Source organism: Chaetura pelagica, unplaced genomic scaffold, assembly GCF_000747805.2.
Source record: "Chaetura pelagica isolate M959 unplaced genomic scaffold, ChaPel_1.0 scaffold551, whole genome shotgun sequence".
In the NCBI taxonomy this organism is placed as follows: Eukaryota; Metazoa; Chordata; class Aves; order Apodiformes; family Apodidae; genus Chaetura; species Chaetura pelagica.
This window is the reverse complement of record NW_009952067.1, coordinates 916,087-933,355: the sequence shown is the minus strand read 5'-3', so window position 1 is coordinate 933,355 and position 17,269 is coordinate 916,087. Positions and strand designations below refer to the sequence as shown.

Below are 17,269 nucleotides of genomic sequence, written 5' to 3'. Positions count from 1 at the left end.
TCAGCTTTATTAATGTCCTCAGAATGTTCCAGTCAAGGCACACTCCATGTTGGCTTGAAAAATATGAAATTAATGACCTGAGAAGTGCTATGATGGAATCTGAGAAACAGAGTCTTCCAATGTGGTAGGAAAATTGCATTCTTTCCAGGGAATCAAAAAGCAGCTAAAATAAACAGTTATGACAGAGTTCTGATCTCCTATGTGGTATAATGGTTAAGGGAACCTGGACAATTACTTCAGCTCTGGAAAATTTTAAAAATTTATTGTAGACCTTGCCTTGTGACAGATAATCCATAGCTAATTGAAAAACACATCAAGCCAATCATTTTGAGTATGGTTGAGAGGTAGTTATTTAATGTAAACTTAAGGGTTTATTCCTTGCCCTTTCACTTTTATCCTTCTAAATGAATGAATAATCCCTCCTGATTCTATTTTCATTGCTTGAATTGAATATATTTTACCTTGGATAATCAAGCATCAAATCAAGTCCTAAACATTTTTAAAGAGTTGCCACCTTATGTGGCTTGTCAGCACTAAATATTGTTGTGCTGTTTTGAAGAATGTTTTGTGGCTCATGCTTTTGTGCTGATGTCTTATTTTTATATTCTTCCTGTATCTTTTCCTTCTCCTTTCCCTTTGTTGACCTTGACTTATTACAACATTACTGAGTAAACAAGTCTTTATGAGGAGAGAGGGCAGTATGGATTTCTGTATAGCTGATATAAAAGTTGAGTGTATTATGGAGTCCTTGGAGAAAGCTTCTGTGGGATCCATAAGATATTTACCTGGTGGAGTTTTAAATTAAATGCACAAGAGAATGCAGACTGTTTAATGTAATTATCTGTCCTCTTTTTTTTTTTAAATTAAATATGCTGATGTTCTGTTTCTTTTCAAGTATTTGCTATAGATAGGAAAGTCTTTTAAAATTATACTAGAACATGCCCAGTTCTCCATGTATAATGCATGCAAAGTTTTGTTTTAATTATCATCTGCCTGATAGAAGAGTGTTTGGAGTGACAAATCAAATATTCAGCCTGATTTTTGCTTGGCATCCATTTCACTTCAGAATTCAACTATGACTCCAACAGCTCCTCTGAATTCAATACCAGGCAGTGACACACAGAGAAGCCCAGAGTCTGATATAAATTGCATAATGGTCTGAATCTGAGCCGAGTAACCATGGAATTTATGGGCAGAACAAGGACAATGACTTTCTGCAAGGAAGCTCTTTCTCCTGCCTTTTCCTCTGCGTCAGGAAAATGCAATAGGTCATGAAAAAAAATCTGAAACCTCTCATGGCTCTGAGTGAATAAAATGGGTTGCTTTTTTGATAGTATGTCCTTTTGTTAAGCCTTCTTCATAAATTAATGTGTTGCAGTGCCAACAGTGTTTTTAAGTGAGGGCTGTGTGAGACACAGCTTGGCTCTTAATTTTGAAAAGAGAAAGCTTATAATTGGAAACAGCTGACATCTAACCCCTCTCTTTTATTCATGGATATAATCTGGCAAGAAGCTGTGCCAAAATAGATCTGTTTAAACCCAACCCATGGGTGCCAATATGTAATTTCAGAAGGAATCTGTAATCTGTGGAAGGACTTTGTATGTGCAGCTCTATTTTTTTCCCCCTCTCTTGCTACCAGCTGAAGTGAACACCATCAACGAGAGCACTGAAATCCTTCACTTGAGCCCTGCTGTCACATCTGAGTATGTGGGCGAGAAGCCAGAGAAGAAGGCAGAGTTCTGTGACCGCTCCTGTGAAGAGCTGGGATCAATGTTCACGGAGCTCACTGGCCTGCGCATCGTAGTGAACAACTTAGCTGATAACCTCCAAAAAGTGGTGGGTACCTCTAGGTCTGAAGAACCAAAAGAGGTTTGTTGTGTGGTACTCTTCCCTTCCTTGTTTTATACCACAGGCAGTTAATGGAGGTTTCTGTACATACATGTGCATACCTGCTGGTATATCTACATATTGTAGAGATCACCTATGTTTTCAGGGTGTCTAGGTAAGTAGTGCTTGAGTGTAACACCTTAATAAAGGCTAGGTTTTCACAAACTGGGTTTAAAAGAATGCACACACATGCACTTATATACAGAGGAAACCGACTATCTTAAAGGTACTGTAGGTTTTGAAATCGAAAGCTAACAAATTCAACCTTGCCTGTGTACTGCTGAAGTGTTGCTGCCCTGCTTATACCATTTATAAATAGCAAGTGGCTAACAGGGTACCCAAAATATAAGTAAATCTATGGGACTTTCATAGTGGAAGTAAGGTAATGATATGTTACTGAAGTTTGCCTCTCTTCTTGTTCTGAATAAATTGATCTTTGCTGAAGATCAATTATTATTATGCCGCATGTCTTAGGACTAAGTCTTCCCTTCTAAAGATGAGTTGTATTGGAGAAAAGCAAAATTGCTAAGAACAGTATTATGTCACTGTGTTTGTCCTAGTTGCTGAAGAATTGCTGTGGTATTGCAGTACCTGGAAACTTCTACTTTATATACAGAAATATGTAAGAAAATACACTTTTTAAAATGGAAACATAAGATGCAGTAGTGTCTCAGTTTTGTCTTATTTAGCAATCGTTTGTATTCAAAGAGCACAAATTTTTACTTTCCTTCATCTTCTAGTCTGAAGAGAACCAAATTATGTGGGAATTGATTGGGCCTAACAAAACACTGAAGAACCAGTCAGTTTGCTGGCAGGATGGACGTGTCTTTGCAGATAATGAAAGCTGGATTGTAGATAGCTGCACTAAATGCACCTGCCAGGTAAGGTGTTGGAAACATTCTTCTCTGCAAAAATGGTTAGTGGGTTTGCTCCATTTCATGTGACACCTACTTAGAGTTTGGCCTAGACTTATAGCTATACTTATTTATTTTTATTTATTAAAGCTAGTCACAAATTCACAGAATTGTTCTGGTTGGAAAAGTCCTTTAAGATCATTAAGCTAAACCATTAACCCAACTCTGAGTCCAGTGCTAAACCATGTCCCTAAGCACCACATCTACGTGTCTTTTGAATGCCTCTGGGGATGGTGATTGAACCACCTCCCTGGGCAGCCTGTTGCAGTGTTTAATAAGTCTTTCAGGGAATAATTTTCTTCTAATATCCTGTCTAAACCTCCCCTGGTGCAACTTCAGCCTGTTTCCTCTTGCCCTATCACTTCTTAAGTGGGGGAAGAGATCTTGCTACAACCTTACTTCAGGTAGTTGGAGGGAGCAATAAGGTCTCTCCTCAGCCTCCTTCTATCCAGACTGAACAACCCCAGGTTTCCTCAGCCACTCCTCATAAAGCTTGTTCTCCAGACTTTTCACCTGCCTTGTTGCCCTATTCTGGACTTGCTCCAACATCTCGATGTCTTTCCTGTAACTGAAAGGCCCAAAACTAAACACAGTACTCAAGGTGCAGCCTCACCAGTGCTGAGTACAGAGGGACAGTCCCTATGACCATGACATTTAGAACAACTAAAATTTCCACTCATGAAACTTTCCCCAGATGCTCACTTTTATTTGCCTCTGTATGTGAGCATAAGTCAGTAATGCTTTTTGGATTTCTTGTAGGATTCTAAAATTGTATGCCATCAAATCACCTGCCCTGCAGTCTCCTGTGCTGATCCAGTTTTTGTTGATGGTGACTGCTGTCCAGTCTGCTCTCACTGTGAGTACTTAGCCAAAGAGTAAGGTACTCTTTGCCAATATTTAAAGTAACTATTACTGTGTTGGAGAGGTCAAAACAAATAAGATAGATAAGATCAAATTTAAAACCCCTTATGTATAAAAGGATCATATGAAGTAACTTGACTGTTTAAAGTTACTTTCTGGAGGAGTGTCTCTTCAGTGATTATATTGGTTGCTAAGAGGTAAGCTAATAAATTGCCTAGCTAAGTTGGACACTAAAGGTTAGATGCACACTCCTCCCTAGTTGTGTTTCCCAAGGTTGGACGTCTTGATTTTTGTGGGTTTGCAATAGCACTGTGCCATATTATTTATTTTCCATGCTGTCTGGATAAAACAGACTGACATAGGTTAGGATGTCACCTTGTGTCCTTCTGCAGGATGTTGGAAGTTCCAGAACAAGTTTTGTGTGTTTTGATGCGATATTTATTGAGAGTGCAGCTTATTTTTCCTCTCTGTTGTCACCATTCTCTTTCTGTTTTATGTCTTCTCTGTCATATATCCTCTTTTGGTATAATGCTTTACTTCTGTGGAACAGATTGTCAAGGTTCATTTAAGATAGCGTTACAGGCTCTGAATTGGACTTTGGAGTGATAGTTTTAGTAATTTCACTAATTAAGTGACTTTAGTGTGGGTTCAGTCCATTTCACTCTGTACTAAACCAGTCTGTTACAGCAAAAAAGTTACTTAGAAGTTCTAAATGAAAATACAATGAAATATTATCAGTTTTTCCCTACTCAGGCATAAAGCATATTCTTAAAATGTGCTCTCAATCGTGTTCACCATTACATTGTGTTCAGAGGTGGGGCCACATCTCATCATACTGACCTATATTCTGAAGTCAAAGGCAGCTTGAACTTGAGTTTTTGGCTCAGTCTGTTCTAGAGATAAGATGTTCTTCTTCCAATGGTCAGTGCCTTGTGCAAATACACTGCAAGCAAGTTCATGAAGATTCAGGATTCTTATCTGTGCAAAACTCTAATTACAACAAACCATAATTCCCTACTTCAGTGGCAACTTGAGAATTCAAAATTAGAAGAAGAAAGGACAAAGCATACGTTCTACAAAGAGATGTGAAAATCTTCCAAGAATAATAGTAGACTGATTTTCAATGCGAAGTACTTTTTTCTACCTTTCTCTCCGCAGCTGATGACAGTGAGGAAGGCTGGTCACCATGGTCAGACTGGACAAAGTGCTCAGTTACCTGTGGCTCTGGGACTCAGATGCGAGGGAGGTCATGTGATGTCACCAGGAGTGCTTGTACAGGCCCTCACATCCAGACAAGGATGTGCAGCTTTAAGAAATGTGACCATCGCAGTAAGTAGTACAATTTCTTACTTTTTAAAACTTCTTTGGACTTCTCTAAGCAAAAACAAGCTTAGTCTGGATTTGCTATGAACACTTATTAGAACAATATGTACTTGAACAGTCATACGAATAATTAAAGTAGCTATCATTAGATTTTTTTGTAACTTCCCCCTTTTCAAATATTTATCCTTTTCCTGACAATTCAGTATGTATGTGCATTTTGAGCTCAACTCTGTCAAACAAAAAGGTAGTGGATGATCTTTTCTTTAATAATGTGAACTGGAGTCTTGTTTGAAGTCAGTTTGGAGGCAACACTCAGTTCATAATCATGATACATGGGACCATGTTTTGATCTGCAATTCTTTCACAGTTATTGGCCCATTCCATTCTAGTTTTTGGAAATACAGTAATCATAGAAGACTTGCAAAATATCAAACTGCTTTTGTATTTAAGACACTTAGTAGGATCATAGTCTGTCTTCAGAACTGTTGTTAATAATATTGCAGTTAGCTGCCATATCGAGGCTGCTATAGTACCTACGGCTATTGCTGAAGTTGCTAGATGCCCAAATGTGCATTTTAAACAAGTATTTTCATTGGAAGAAGTTTATTTTAAAGTAAAATATAAAACATGCGTGTTAGTAATATTTTGGTCACTGAGATTCTTAAGAAAGCTGTACTTGACTGTCTGAGCTGATGTGCTGGGCTTTGTAAGTGACAGCAGTAGGAAAAAGATGGGATATTCATCAGGTGTGGTGAGAGGCTTATTAGAAAGTTAACTTCACAAGTGAGTTTGTATTACTGCTGCAGGTGGGCTATTTCCTTGAGTTTTGCTCTTTTTTTTTCTGTCAGTACGTCAAGATGGTGGCTGGAGTCACTGGTCTCCCTGGTCTTCCTGTTCGGTTACCTGTGGAGCAGGAAACATCACCCGCATCCGCCTCTGCAATTCCCCTATCCCACAGATGGGTGGGAAAAACTGTGTGGGAAATGGGCGCGAAACAGAGAAGTGTGAGAAGGATCCATGTCCAGGTACGTCTGTGGTCTTGAATCCAAGGTAACACAATAATATTCCAGCTGAATTTCTTGTGTTTATTCAGATCTAAATTACAGTGGATGTCTATGATGGAACACACAATTTCTGGCTTAGGGGTAAAATAACACAAGGGTGCTTTTAAAATGAAGACAACAATGCAGTCAGAGGTTTTGTAAATCTCCCAATTTATGGTTTGGCTTTGAATATTAAGATGTGAAAATTTTCGTTTTCAAACTTAGTGATTTAGCTCTGCATATCAAAAATTGGAATGTTTTCTATCTAAAAGGAAGCTGATACTGCACGTGTTGGAAATAGACATACAGGCCCTCAACAGCCATCTTTGAAAATGTGCATATATATTTTACACATATTCAACACAGTTATTCTTGTAATTCTTTATACTCATCTACACTTGTTAACTTTTATAAAGGCTATTAATTGCACTCACTTTCACCTTCATTTAATATAATTTTCCTCACTTTTTTCCTTTTGTATATCTTTCTTTATTCTGTTCTCTGTTCAGTCTTCCCTCTCTACTTCTGGAATATGAGTCTGAAATGCACGTCAAGCTTCTAACCCAGTAGTACTTAAAATAGCTATACACACTTCATCTTTTTTTTTAACTACTTGTGCATGTGAAGTTACTGAAATAAAAGGTTATTGAAGGATGCACACCATCACCCTCATGATTTTTTTGCAGTACCAAGAACAAACAGAGTTTGGTTCAAAGATGTTTGTATTTCAGGAAAATTCAGGATTGATAACAGGATCAGTAGAGTTGTACCAATATGAAATATGCAGAGGAATCATTGAAATAAGCTATTTATGCTGAGTCAAGCAATGCTGTTGAAGATATGCCAATGAATGGATTACAAAACAAGAATAATAGCTGCAACCTTACTGAGCACAATGTTGCCATAAAAAAGCCATAGAGCTCAGGTTTGTCTCAGCAAAAATTTGTATCCTGAGGTCACACCCTGCTTTCTGTACAAATGAAAGCTTAGTAGGGAGCTTTGAAGGCACAGTACTTGTTTTGATCAATGGTAATACACCATGCTAGTGGGCATGGCATGTTGTTTTAATTAATGACAAAAAAATGCCTATAAAGCAGTTGGGTATTTTTTGTTTGGGTTTGTTGTTTGTTTGTTTCTGAAATATTGTTATCTCAGTGTAAGGCTTTGTCAGCATCTTTCTTCTTATGTGTGTAGTGAGAAACTGTGTCCAGTCAGGGATCTGAAGACAGAGTTGTTTTCATTGGCACCAAATGTTGTCCCCAGTATATTCCCTGTGATGCTCTTTTCCTCTCCTGCACATCCTAGTGAATGGCCAGTGGGGTCCTTGGTCTCCATGGTCTGTCTGCACTGTTACTTGTGGAGGAGGAATATGCGAGAGGTCTCGCCTCTGTAACAGTCCGGAGCCACAGTTTGGAGGAAAGCCATGTGTGGGAGATACCAAGCAGCATGATATGTGCAATAAGAAGGATTGCCCAATTGGTTGGTATTTATTAATTCTTTATTCAGTCTGAAAAATAATTATCACTGTTATTTCTTTAATAGATAATTATGAACTGACACTATAGAAATCTACTAATTATACCTCTGTTTCAGGAAAGCACATTTCACTATTTTAGGTGTTGTGTAGATAATTTGGATTATATATATATTCTTAATACTGACTTCTCCTGGACAAGAATGAATTTCTTAAACATGGCTTCAATATGCTGTGATGTATTCAACTGGATGTAGCAATATCTTTTCATATTAAAGCAATAGTATATGAAATGCATTTGATAACACTAATTCTAAGGGATTTTATAAGAGTCTTGCATCAGATGTGATTTAAGTTAATGAACAGAGAACACCTGTTTCTTAAATGAAGTGTTACATGCTTTTTATGTTCCTAACTTCCTTTGCACTTTTGTATGCCTTTGCCAGATGGGTGTTTGTCAAATCCTTGCTTTCCTGGAGCAGAATGCAACAGTTACCCAGACGGGTCTTGGTCATGTGGGCCATGCCCAGCAGGTTACCTTGGCAATGGTACTGTCTGTGAGGATCTCGATGAGGTACTGACTTTGTTTCCAGTAACATGAGAAAATCACTGTGAAATTTACATTATTTGGGACTTGCACATCCATCAAAATGGTTTCTTTCTTTCCTTCTTTTTCTTCAGTGTATAGCCGTGTCAGATGTTTGCTTTAAGGTGAATCAGGTCCATCGCTGTGTGAACACAAATCCAGGTTTCCACTGCTTGCCGTGTCCTCCACGCTATAAAGGAAGTCAGCCCTATGGAGTAGGGCTGGAAGTTGCCAAGACAGAGAAGCAAGTAAGTGATGTCAAAGAAAATCTGATGGTTGGGAAACTGAGTAATTTCCACCTGAAAATATCTGTGAATGAAGGCATGGGATACACTTGGGTACCAAACAAAGATAATCTGAAATGGGTAACTGCTGTTCCAGGGTATTTTTGGTTTGAATCATAAAACATTTAATTAGGGATTGTTTTTTTAAGGATTTTATTTTCTCTAGGTGTCTGCATAGTTGCACCAAATGAGTGTCGGATGCCAGGAGCAAGCATTCCCCTGCCTTGCAATCCTTTCTTTCAAGTGTATATACCTAATCTGGGGATTGGAAACTGAAGAGTCAGGGTCGTTTTATCCATAAATATAATGTTGTTAATGTCAATGTCATCAGACATATGCTTGAAGTTCCCACTTACTAAATTCCATTGGACCAATACCCATTAATGGTGAAGGACAGAAGGAAGCGAAAATGATACTGAAGACTACAGTTTGATAGAAAAAACCAAAAACTTTAAAATGGGTGTCATATGATGCCTTCTCTTTGTTGCTGTTGAATCAATCTTTGGTTACTTAAATACGTGAAGTCTAAATGTAAAAGGTGTGTAAGACCCTCAGATACTGCAATGAAAATAAGTAAAGTGATAAGAAAGAGGTAACAAAAACTTACTCGAGGGGAACATGAGAATTCATTAGGGTTTGTTTGATTTAAGAAAATAAAATAGACCTTACATATTGATGAGCAGAACATGAAATTAAAGGGGGAAGTACAATCTACTTTCTGTTGCAGTTAATTTCTGGGGATTAATGACATCTGGAAGAAAGCAAATTCTGAAAATGTTAATCACTGTAATTGCTTTTGGATTTGTCTTGGGTTTTGTTTTTGTTTTTGTTTTTCCTGTGGTATGTTTTAATTGCTTTCACTGTACACATTGTCTGAAGTTGTGAACTGAAAGAGCAGTATGACTTACTAACCACAATTAAAACAAAGTTCCGGTCTTTAGGCATCTAGATAATTGGCCTGATGTTGACAAAGTTTTGAGGCACTCACAGCTGGCTGCAAATACTGTCACGTTTCAGTGAGTATGCTCTATCCATTACAGGTCTGTGAACCTGAGAATCCGTGCAAGGACAAGACACACAGCTGCCATAAGTCTGCAGAATGCATCTACCTGGGCCATTTCAGTGATCCTATGTACAAATGTGAATGTAGGACAGGTTATGCTGGTGATGGACGCATCTGTGGTGAGGATTCAGATTTGGATGGCTGGCCTAATAATAACTTGGTGTGTGCTGCTAATGCAACATACCATTGTGTGAAGGTAAGTAAAAATGCCATGCCGTAACCAGATTTTATCTCTTTTTTTCTTAAATAGCTGTGAATAACACTTTTAACCATCAAGTTGGTGGTTGCTTTCATTACGCTTTGATGGTTACAGCCTGCTTATTTTCTAAGAGATACTGTGAAATCTGTATTCACTTAACACTAGATCCAGTGAGGGATGATTCTCAAAATGAAATCCAGAGTCCTCTTTGGATTTCTTCCTACTTAGCATACACAGAAGGCTGGGATGCTTGTGAGTAGACTTAGCACATTAAGTAGTAGCTGCCTAAAGTATGAGTGTGTAGCACACAGCTAGTGAGAACTAGACAGGGATCTCTGGGTGCAGGTGAGTGTGAAATCTTACATTCAGGGCTTGTAACAAGACACTGACAGTCATGCAAGGTCTGCAGCTCTAAATCTACCCATGGGACTGTTGACGACAGTGGATTACTTACATGCTTTCACTAGGGCATGTGCTCAATTATTTTGCTGGATCAGTTGTGGCTACAAAGTCAATGCTTTCTCTCCTGAGGTTTTTGGTTGTTTGGGTTTTTTTTTATTTTGTTGTTGGTTCGGTGTTTTGGGGTTTTTTTGTTTATTTTGTTATTTTTATTTTGTTGTTGGTTCGGTGTTTTGGGTTTTTTTTGTTTATTTTGTTGTTGTTGTTGTGGGTTTTTGCCCCCAGGCCTGAAACATTTTGGTTTCTCCTTCTCTGTGTTAAGGGAATCTACCTCTAAAGTGACATGAAGTTCTAGCACAATAACTTCAGATTAACAAATGAATGGAGTGCAAAATTTACTAAATTCTAGACAATTACAGTGGTTAAAAAAAAAAAAAAGGTTTAACAGAAGGGTAGGAAGGTTGAAATCAGGCTGTCTGAGACTTATTCAGGTGTAATCCAGTTGAAGTTGCAAATCTGGCCTTTATCAGCAGAAGAGTTTCAGATAGTGATGGAAATCTGAGCCTCAAACACTGTAGCTGATATGTATTTGTTGTGTATCCAGCCAATGTGGCACTTGCAGTTCATGCATTCTTTTTCAGTTCCTGTCATCAGAATCTGCAACATGTTGACTCAAGATGTAATGCAAATTATTAGTTTTCATTAAAAACCCAACATGATGAAGACATTCAGAAAAAGCTGTTTTCAGAGGCTGATTCATGGTTTCTATAATACCTATGTTGATCTAATAGACATTAGTACTTCATGTAAGGGGGAAAACCCACAAAACCCCTTTAAAAATACCAGGTGATTTTGATTCCTTATATTCATTATGAAATATCCTCATTGAGTAATTTGATTTTAGAAAAGCAAGTCAAAGCTTCTTTCCTTGAGCTGATAATGATTGAAAAGTAACTTACTAAAAGCAAAGCTATATGAGTAAAGCAAGTAGTTATAAATAATAATAATAAAAAACCCCTTAGCAATATCTTTTAGTGTAAATTTCTTTTTCATTCACAGGAAAGTAGTTTTTATTTTCTGTAAGAATTATCATACTAACTTTGTCAACAGGTGAGCTAAAAAAGTCTAGCTTTCAGGGGGCTTATGCCTCAAGGTTTAGTTCCCAGGTGGAAAGTGTATTGTCTGAGTCCTCTTTCTAATACCTAGAAGAAACTTTTAGAGTGCATCTTTCTTCTCTACCCCACTATAGAGGAACTTGCTACCCTTAAGGTCTCCACCTTACTACTTCATTTATATGAAATTGGACTCTATAGAGAATACAGACTGACAAACATAGATACAAAGTGATCAAGATTTAACTAATTTTTTTGTTGTTTATAAATTATGGGTTTTTGTATCCCTGATAACCAATGTTGTGTTAGACAGTCAAGGCTGTTCACAGGAATTTGGTACAAAAAACCATTCAGAGTTGGCATTTTGATATTTATGACAACATTTTTTCCATTCTTTTTCTTATCTATACCATTAAAACCACTATAATTGAAAACAGGACTATGAATCTTACTGTAATATTAATTTTCTTAGGGTATGTGTTACAAAAAAGGTATTTCTGCACTCTATTGGCAGCATCAGTTTTGGTTTTAGATATATTTAATCTTAGCCAGTGGTAGTAATGCAATCTATTTTTAGCTGATTTTAGTATTTTGAAAAGGAATACCTGTTAAGAGTTTGGCAAAGTATTGCACTGCTTTCTTCTTTTTTTCTTTTTTTCCAGTGTAACCTAAGACTTGCTTATTTAAAAGAATCATTCTTTATAAAGCCATGATACAAAATAAAGAGATGTATTTGCCTTTTATTTTCAAAGCCATGGGGGCATGGGAGTGCAAAGGTACTGTTTTGCAGAACAGTGTAAAGGCACATTTTTCAAAACTCCTTCTTACAATGTTCCCCTTTATTGTTGTGTACTACTTCATTCCAGTAACTTTCCATATGAACAACTATTTCTGAAGACCATCTTCTGGCTTGTATGTTTATTTTTCTGGCAACCAAACCTGGTCATCAAGCATACTGCATGAGTTGTCTACAAAAAAATTATGTCAGAGTGAATGTGTGTACGTGTCATGTGTTTGTTCTCTACTAGATAGTTTCATCTGAAACTTACTGGAAACATCCCTTTAACAGAAGGAGAGTTGGGAAATGGAATGATTTGCAGATGCATTTCACTTTACAATATAAAAGCAGCAAATTAACTACTATCCTTGGCAGCAAGCAAGCAGGCACTTTAAAAAGTATTTGTGATTGACTGTTCTTGTTTTATAGTCTCTGGTGTACCATATAGACTCTTCTGCCCAGGCAAGTAATTCTACCATTATGTAAATTTATTGATTGTTTTTTTGACCAGGATAACTGCCCCCTTCTGCCTAACTCTGGCCAAGAAGACTTTGATAAAGATGGCAAAGGCGATGCTTGTGATGAGGATGATGACAATGATGGTGTCGAAGATGACAAAGTAAGAGGCATTTCTGTGTCTTTATTATATTTGACCTCAACATCTGGTTTCAAGGAAACACTTTACAGTAGATGAGAGCCTTATTGTTCAGAACTTTAGCTAAGCTGTTCTACACTGCCTCCTCTGGAGGATTTCTGGTGCAGAGTAAAGCTGCATTGGGTCAAAGAAGAGTAGCACTGTGCAGAGCAAAGCAATGTGGGAAACCTGGGAGTGAATTATGTTCTCTATATTACTACTAGGGTCAGTTGTGTGCATGAAAACAATTTATTAGAAGGTGGTATTGGATTTTTAGTTTTGCTGTGGGAGAATGATAGGTCCATTGTATTTGAAAAGCTGACAGATATTATATCTGAGATATGTTGGAAACAAGTTGTGATGGATAAAAATAACTGTAAACACAGTGAGCAGCAAAGGGAAATGATGGAAGGAAAGTACCTAACCTGGTTCATGCTTTCCTCCTTTAGATCTGCCCACAAGACTGAAAATCATGTACCAGCAGAGCCTAAAAGATAATGAGATAGTCTAACCTTCTTCTCCCTGTACATTCAGCAAAAGGACAGAGGCACCTTCAGAGTGGGATTCCCCCCACCTTTTCTGACACATGGAGGAAGGGTGAATTGACATTAGGAATTTATTTTTCCTCTTTATTCCTTTCAGAGCTTCAGATAGTTGAAGCTGTGTTAGAACATTTTCAGGGAGCATCTCCTTAGAATATTTAAAAAACCAAAGAATCGTTTGATAAAATAATATGATTTAGTACATATATTTGAAAAATTGTATCCAGAAGTTAAGTTTTATGAGCAGTATAAAGTTTTGGCTTGCCTTTCTATCTTGTCCTTGAGTATAAAAAATGCATTTCTGAGGAATTTAAAATGTGGGGCTAAAAATCTTGTTTTCTAGTAAATTGTATTTGCTTTAGCAGACAAGAAGTTATGTAAAGTTTTTTCCAAAATACCTCCTTTCATATTCCATTATGTTGATTTAGCCCTCACTCCCACTTGTTTGGTTTGGTTCCATTCTTCTTTGCTTTCCATACTGAGTACTTCCTTGTGCTTATGCAAAAGACCATGTGTAATTTAAGGATGTGTGAAATGTAAGAATTCTTGGTCTGGCACACTTTGAAATTAGAGATTAAACTGAAATGAAATTTTCAAAATTCCACTAAAAGGAATGGTCTCAGTGAAGAAATACTTTGGATCAATGAAAGTACTTCAAATTTGCTTTTTGAAATATTAAAGTTTTACTATTATATGCAATAAAAAACAACCTACAAAAATGTCAATTGTTCAAATTGAAAAAAAACAAAACATGTTTAAAAATGAGAATATCTATACTAGTTGTTTGTTTGTTTTTTTTTTAAACAGAGTAACAATTCAAGTTTTTCCACAAACACAATATGTAGCTGAAATTGGCTTCACATGTACCAGTGATACACTTCTGTTGAAATATCTCAGTACAGATCTGATTTAAAGTGCCTGTTGCTTTCCTAGTGAGATATGGGACACACATTGCATGCCTTGTACAAAAGCACAAAAACAGACAGTGAAGCAGGCTTTGCAGGTACCATCTTGATGCCACCAACATCTTCAGTGTAGGTACAGCTCATCTTGCAAAAACAATGGATTCATATTTTTATTTTCCACCTCTGTCTGAGATAAATGGGAAGAGTGCCACTTCATAGCATTCTGTCATGAGCTGTGATTTATAGTCTGAAATACTCTCTTCTTATTAGGACAATTGCCCTCTTCTGTTCAACCCTCGTCAGTTTGATTATGACAAGGATGAAGTTGGTGACCGCTGTGATAATTGCCCCTATGTGCACAACCCTGCTCAGATTGACACAGACAATAATGGGGAGGGTGACTCATGTGCTGTGGATATTGACGGAGATGGTACGTTTTCAGTTTTGAAAATGAAGTATTGTTCCATAGGTACTCTTTGCTTTATGTCCTGTAAGAATACCTACCTGCATTTAAACATGGGATACAATTGAGTCTAGCTGTGCAAAAATGGATGAGAAGATTGTGCTTTTTCTGTCCTGTGTAGTATAGCTCTCCACAAAGTCCCTGAATGGTTACAGTGGATATTCTTGAAGAATAAGTCACACTAAGTATTTTATCAGTGTGATCTTTAAAAAAGTTATTTCTTTTGTCTCTATTCCAAAGTAATCAGGGTCTATTATAACACTTCTGTTGACTTTTTTTTTTTTTTCCCCTCTTAGTGAGGGAAAACATCATCAGAACATCCAGGCAGTTAAGACAATATCTGTAGAACTTAATCTGTTTTTTTTATGAACATACTGAAAGCCCACAGTAATCCAAATACACATTTTTGTATGTCTTCAAATACTATTAAAACTGCTTATTTAATCTACCAGTACATGCCTATATGACTCAGATTTGATCAGAATTACAAAGGGGGTAAAGCATTTACATGTCTTTCAAAAATCACGTCCTTGCAGCTTTTTAAATTTATGAGAATCCAGAAGTACTAGAAACTGAAGAAAGTCATGTTTTGGATTTCCTTAATTAACACTTTAAGCTTTTGGATGCTTATTCTTCTTGAACTTCTGAATATTTTGAAGTCCTCTCATCCTTCTGATCAACAGGTTCTTAGTAGTTCTTGTGGAAGTTGTGCATTTGAAGAAAAATGTAATCATATGTTATTGGCTGAAAGATTATGCAAATATCCAGGGACCATATAATCTAGGAAAGGGTACTTATATCCTCTCCAGACAGCTGTGCAGACATATCTGATATTTGTTTCCTTTCAACATATTATAATTTTGAAGGAGATTGTTGGTTATATAATAAAGTTTCCTGAGGGGGAACTGTTTCTTTTGAAACAGTACAATAAATGATGCACATGTTCTGGTAAAATGAAAGTTTTTAGTGCTGGGGCAGCTGAACATTAATGAGGTTGTTCCTATAAAAAACTGTTCAGAAATTCCGTCATGTTACAGCTGTGTGTTCAGTGCCATTCCTTAAAATGTCTGGGAAGAAAAGCCAAATCAAGTTCTTTAAAAATATCCCACACTTGTATCTGTTATTCTGAGGAAAAGGGCTAAATTTGTAGAACATAATCAGCCATTACTCTAGCAAAATCCTTTACTGAAATACTTCGAGGTCTATCAGAGCAAGAAAAGTGGAATTGTTACCATAATTTCTTCTAATTTTAGTCTTATCACTTTCTCATATTGTCGCAGTAATATTGTAGCAATCAGAAAACCTACAATCCCCTTAAAGAGTCTTGATTCTTTACTGATTACTCCTGCAGTCCATGGTTGTCTATGTTGGATGCTGGATCATTCTGATTTCTTCAATCTTTTTTTTTTTTTTTTTTTTTTTTCCCCTTATAGACATTTTTAATGAACGAGATAATTGTCCTTATGTCTATAACACAGACCAGAGTGATACAGATGGTGATGGAGTTGGTGATCAGTGTGATAATTGTCCATTAATGCATAATCCAGACCAGGTAAACGTTGGAGACAGTTTTCTTAATGGTAATGTCAGAACAAGAGCAGTGAAAAGAACACAAGAATTTCTATCACTACCTGTTTGCTGTAGAACTGAAGAGGAGGATGGATCTGTATTGCTCATTTTCACATCTCAGGTTGTCAGATCCCTTTGTATCAGAAGAAAAGGAAGTGGAGTCATGATGCCTTTAATACTTGTTCAAGGCTTTGGTGAACTGTTTAATTCCTCTGTAGCAAGTGAGAACAGCATCAGGGTTCTATCTGGTATGCCTGAGTTTGTTGCTTCCTTCACAGATAAGTAACATGAAGCATATAGAAGCAACCAGAAAATGTGCTTCCCAGGCTGCAGCTCCCCTGTGAGCTCTAGAATGAAGATCATGGCCATAAACCTGCCCTGGAAATGTCTCAGAAGCCACATCTTATGCACTGATGGCAGAATAAATAGTTATACTAGTTTGAAGTTATATTTCTGCTGTAAGAACAGTTGTCATTACAGTATCAGTTGTCTCCACAGAAATCCTTGAAGAGAAATGTTGAGAAATTAAGTACTAGACTATCTGTACTATTGTCTTTAGTAACAATAATACCTTTACTTTTTTTTTAATATATATTTTTTTTTTTTGGTAGACTGATGCAGATAATGATCTTGTTGGTGACCAGTGTGACAACAATGAGGACATAGATGAAGATGGCCACCAGAACAATCAAGATAACTGCCCTTACATCCCCAATGCTAACCAGGCTGACCATGATAAGGATGGCAAAGGAGATGCCTGTGATCCTGATGACGACAATGATGGTGTCCCAGATGACAGGGACAATTGTCGCCTCAGATACAACCCTGGGCAGGAGGACTCTGACGGTAATAACAATGTCATATGAATTTTGTTTAGTTCTTAGTATCCAGTTCTGATCTTGGTGTCTTAGTATTTGGTGAAGACAGATTTCAGATCAAACTGAGCTGTTTCTGACATTTGTGAGACTGTGGACTTCAATGGAACTGCACTAGCCGGTTAGGTCCAGGGTTAGGGCACTAGAAAACCTCTTTGACAGGGGCTCAAACACATACATACCTATTCCTACATCAGATTATATTTTTCAATGTATTTCCAATTTTCACTTTGAAAAAATATTTTAAATAGCTTAAATTTCAGATGCATTAAACATGAAAAATGAGCAGCTTTGCTTTCAAAACAAGTAGTCTTCTGAAAACTAAAATGGAAAAAAATAGTTCAGTAATGTTATATTT

At 37.0% G+C, this 17,269-nt stretch overlaps 1 protein-coding gene across 1 annotated transcript in view; it reads left to right on the top strand.

The window, feature by feature from the left end:
* Nucleotides 1-17,269, top strand: part of THBS2 (thrombospondin 2) — a 31,043-nt gene that overhangs the window by 6,012 nt on the left and 7,762 nt on the right. The window contains exons 4-16 of the mRNA XM_010005333.1: nucleotides 1,640-1,836; nucleotides 2,628-2,768; nucleotides 3,561-3,657; nucleotides 4,821-4,991; nucleotides 5,834-6,010; nucleotides 7,334-7,507; nucleotides 7,949-8,076; nucleotides 8,184-8,336; nucleotides 9,413-9,631; nucleotides 12,435-12,542; nucleotides 14,275-14,434; nucleotides 15,901-16,019; nucleotides 16,648-16,882. Of these exons, the coding sequence (XP_010003635.1) occupies nucleotides 1,640-1,836; nucleotides 2,628-2,768; nucleotides 3,561-3,657; nucleotides 4,821-4,991; nucleotides 5,834-6,010; nucleotides 7,334-7,507; nucleotides 7,949-8,076; nucleotides 8,184-8,336; nucleotides 9,413-9,631; nucleotides 12,435-12,542; nucleotides 14,275-14,434; nucleotides 15,901-16,019; nucleotides 16,648-16,882 (2,079 nt within the window). The remainder of the gene's footprint in view (nucleotides 1-1,639; nucleotides 1,837-2,627; nucleotides 2,769-3,560; nucleotides 3,658-4,820; nucleotides 4,992-5,833; nucleotides 6,011-7,333; nucleotides 7,508-7,948; nucleotides 8,077-8,183; nucleotides 8,337-9,412; nucleotides 9,632-12,434; nucleotides 12,543-14,274; nucleotides 14,435-15,900; nucleotides 16,020-16,647; nucleotides 16,883-17,269) is intronic.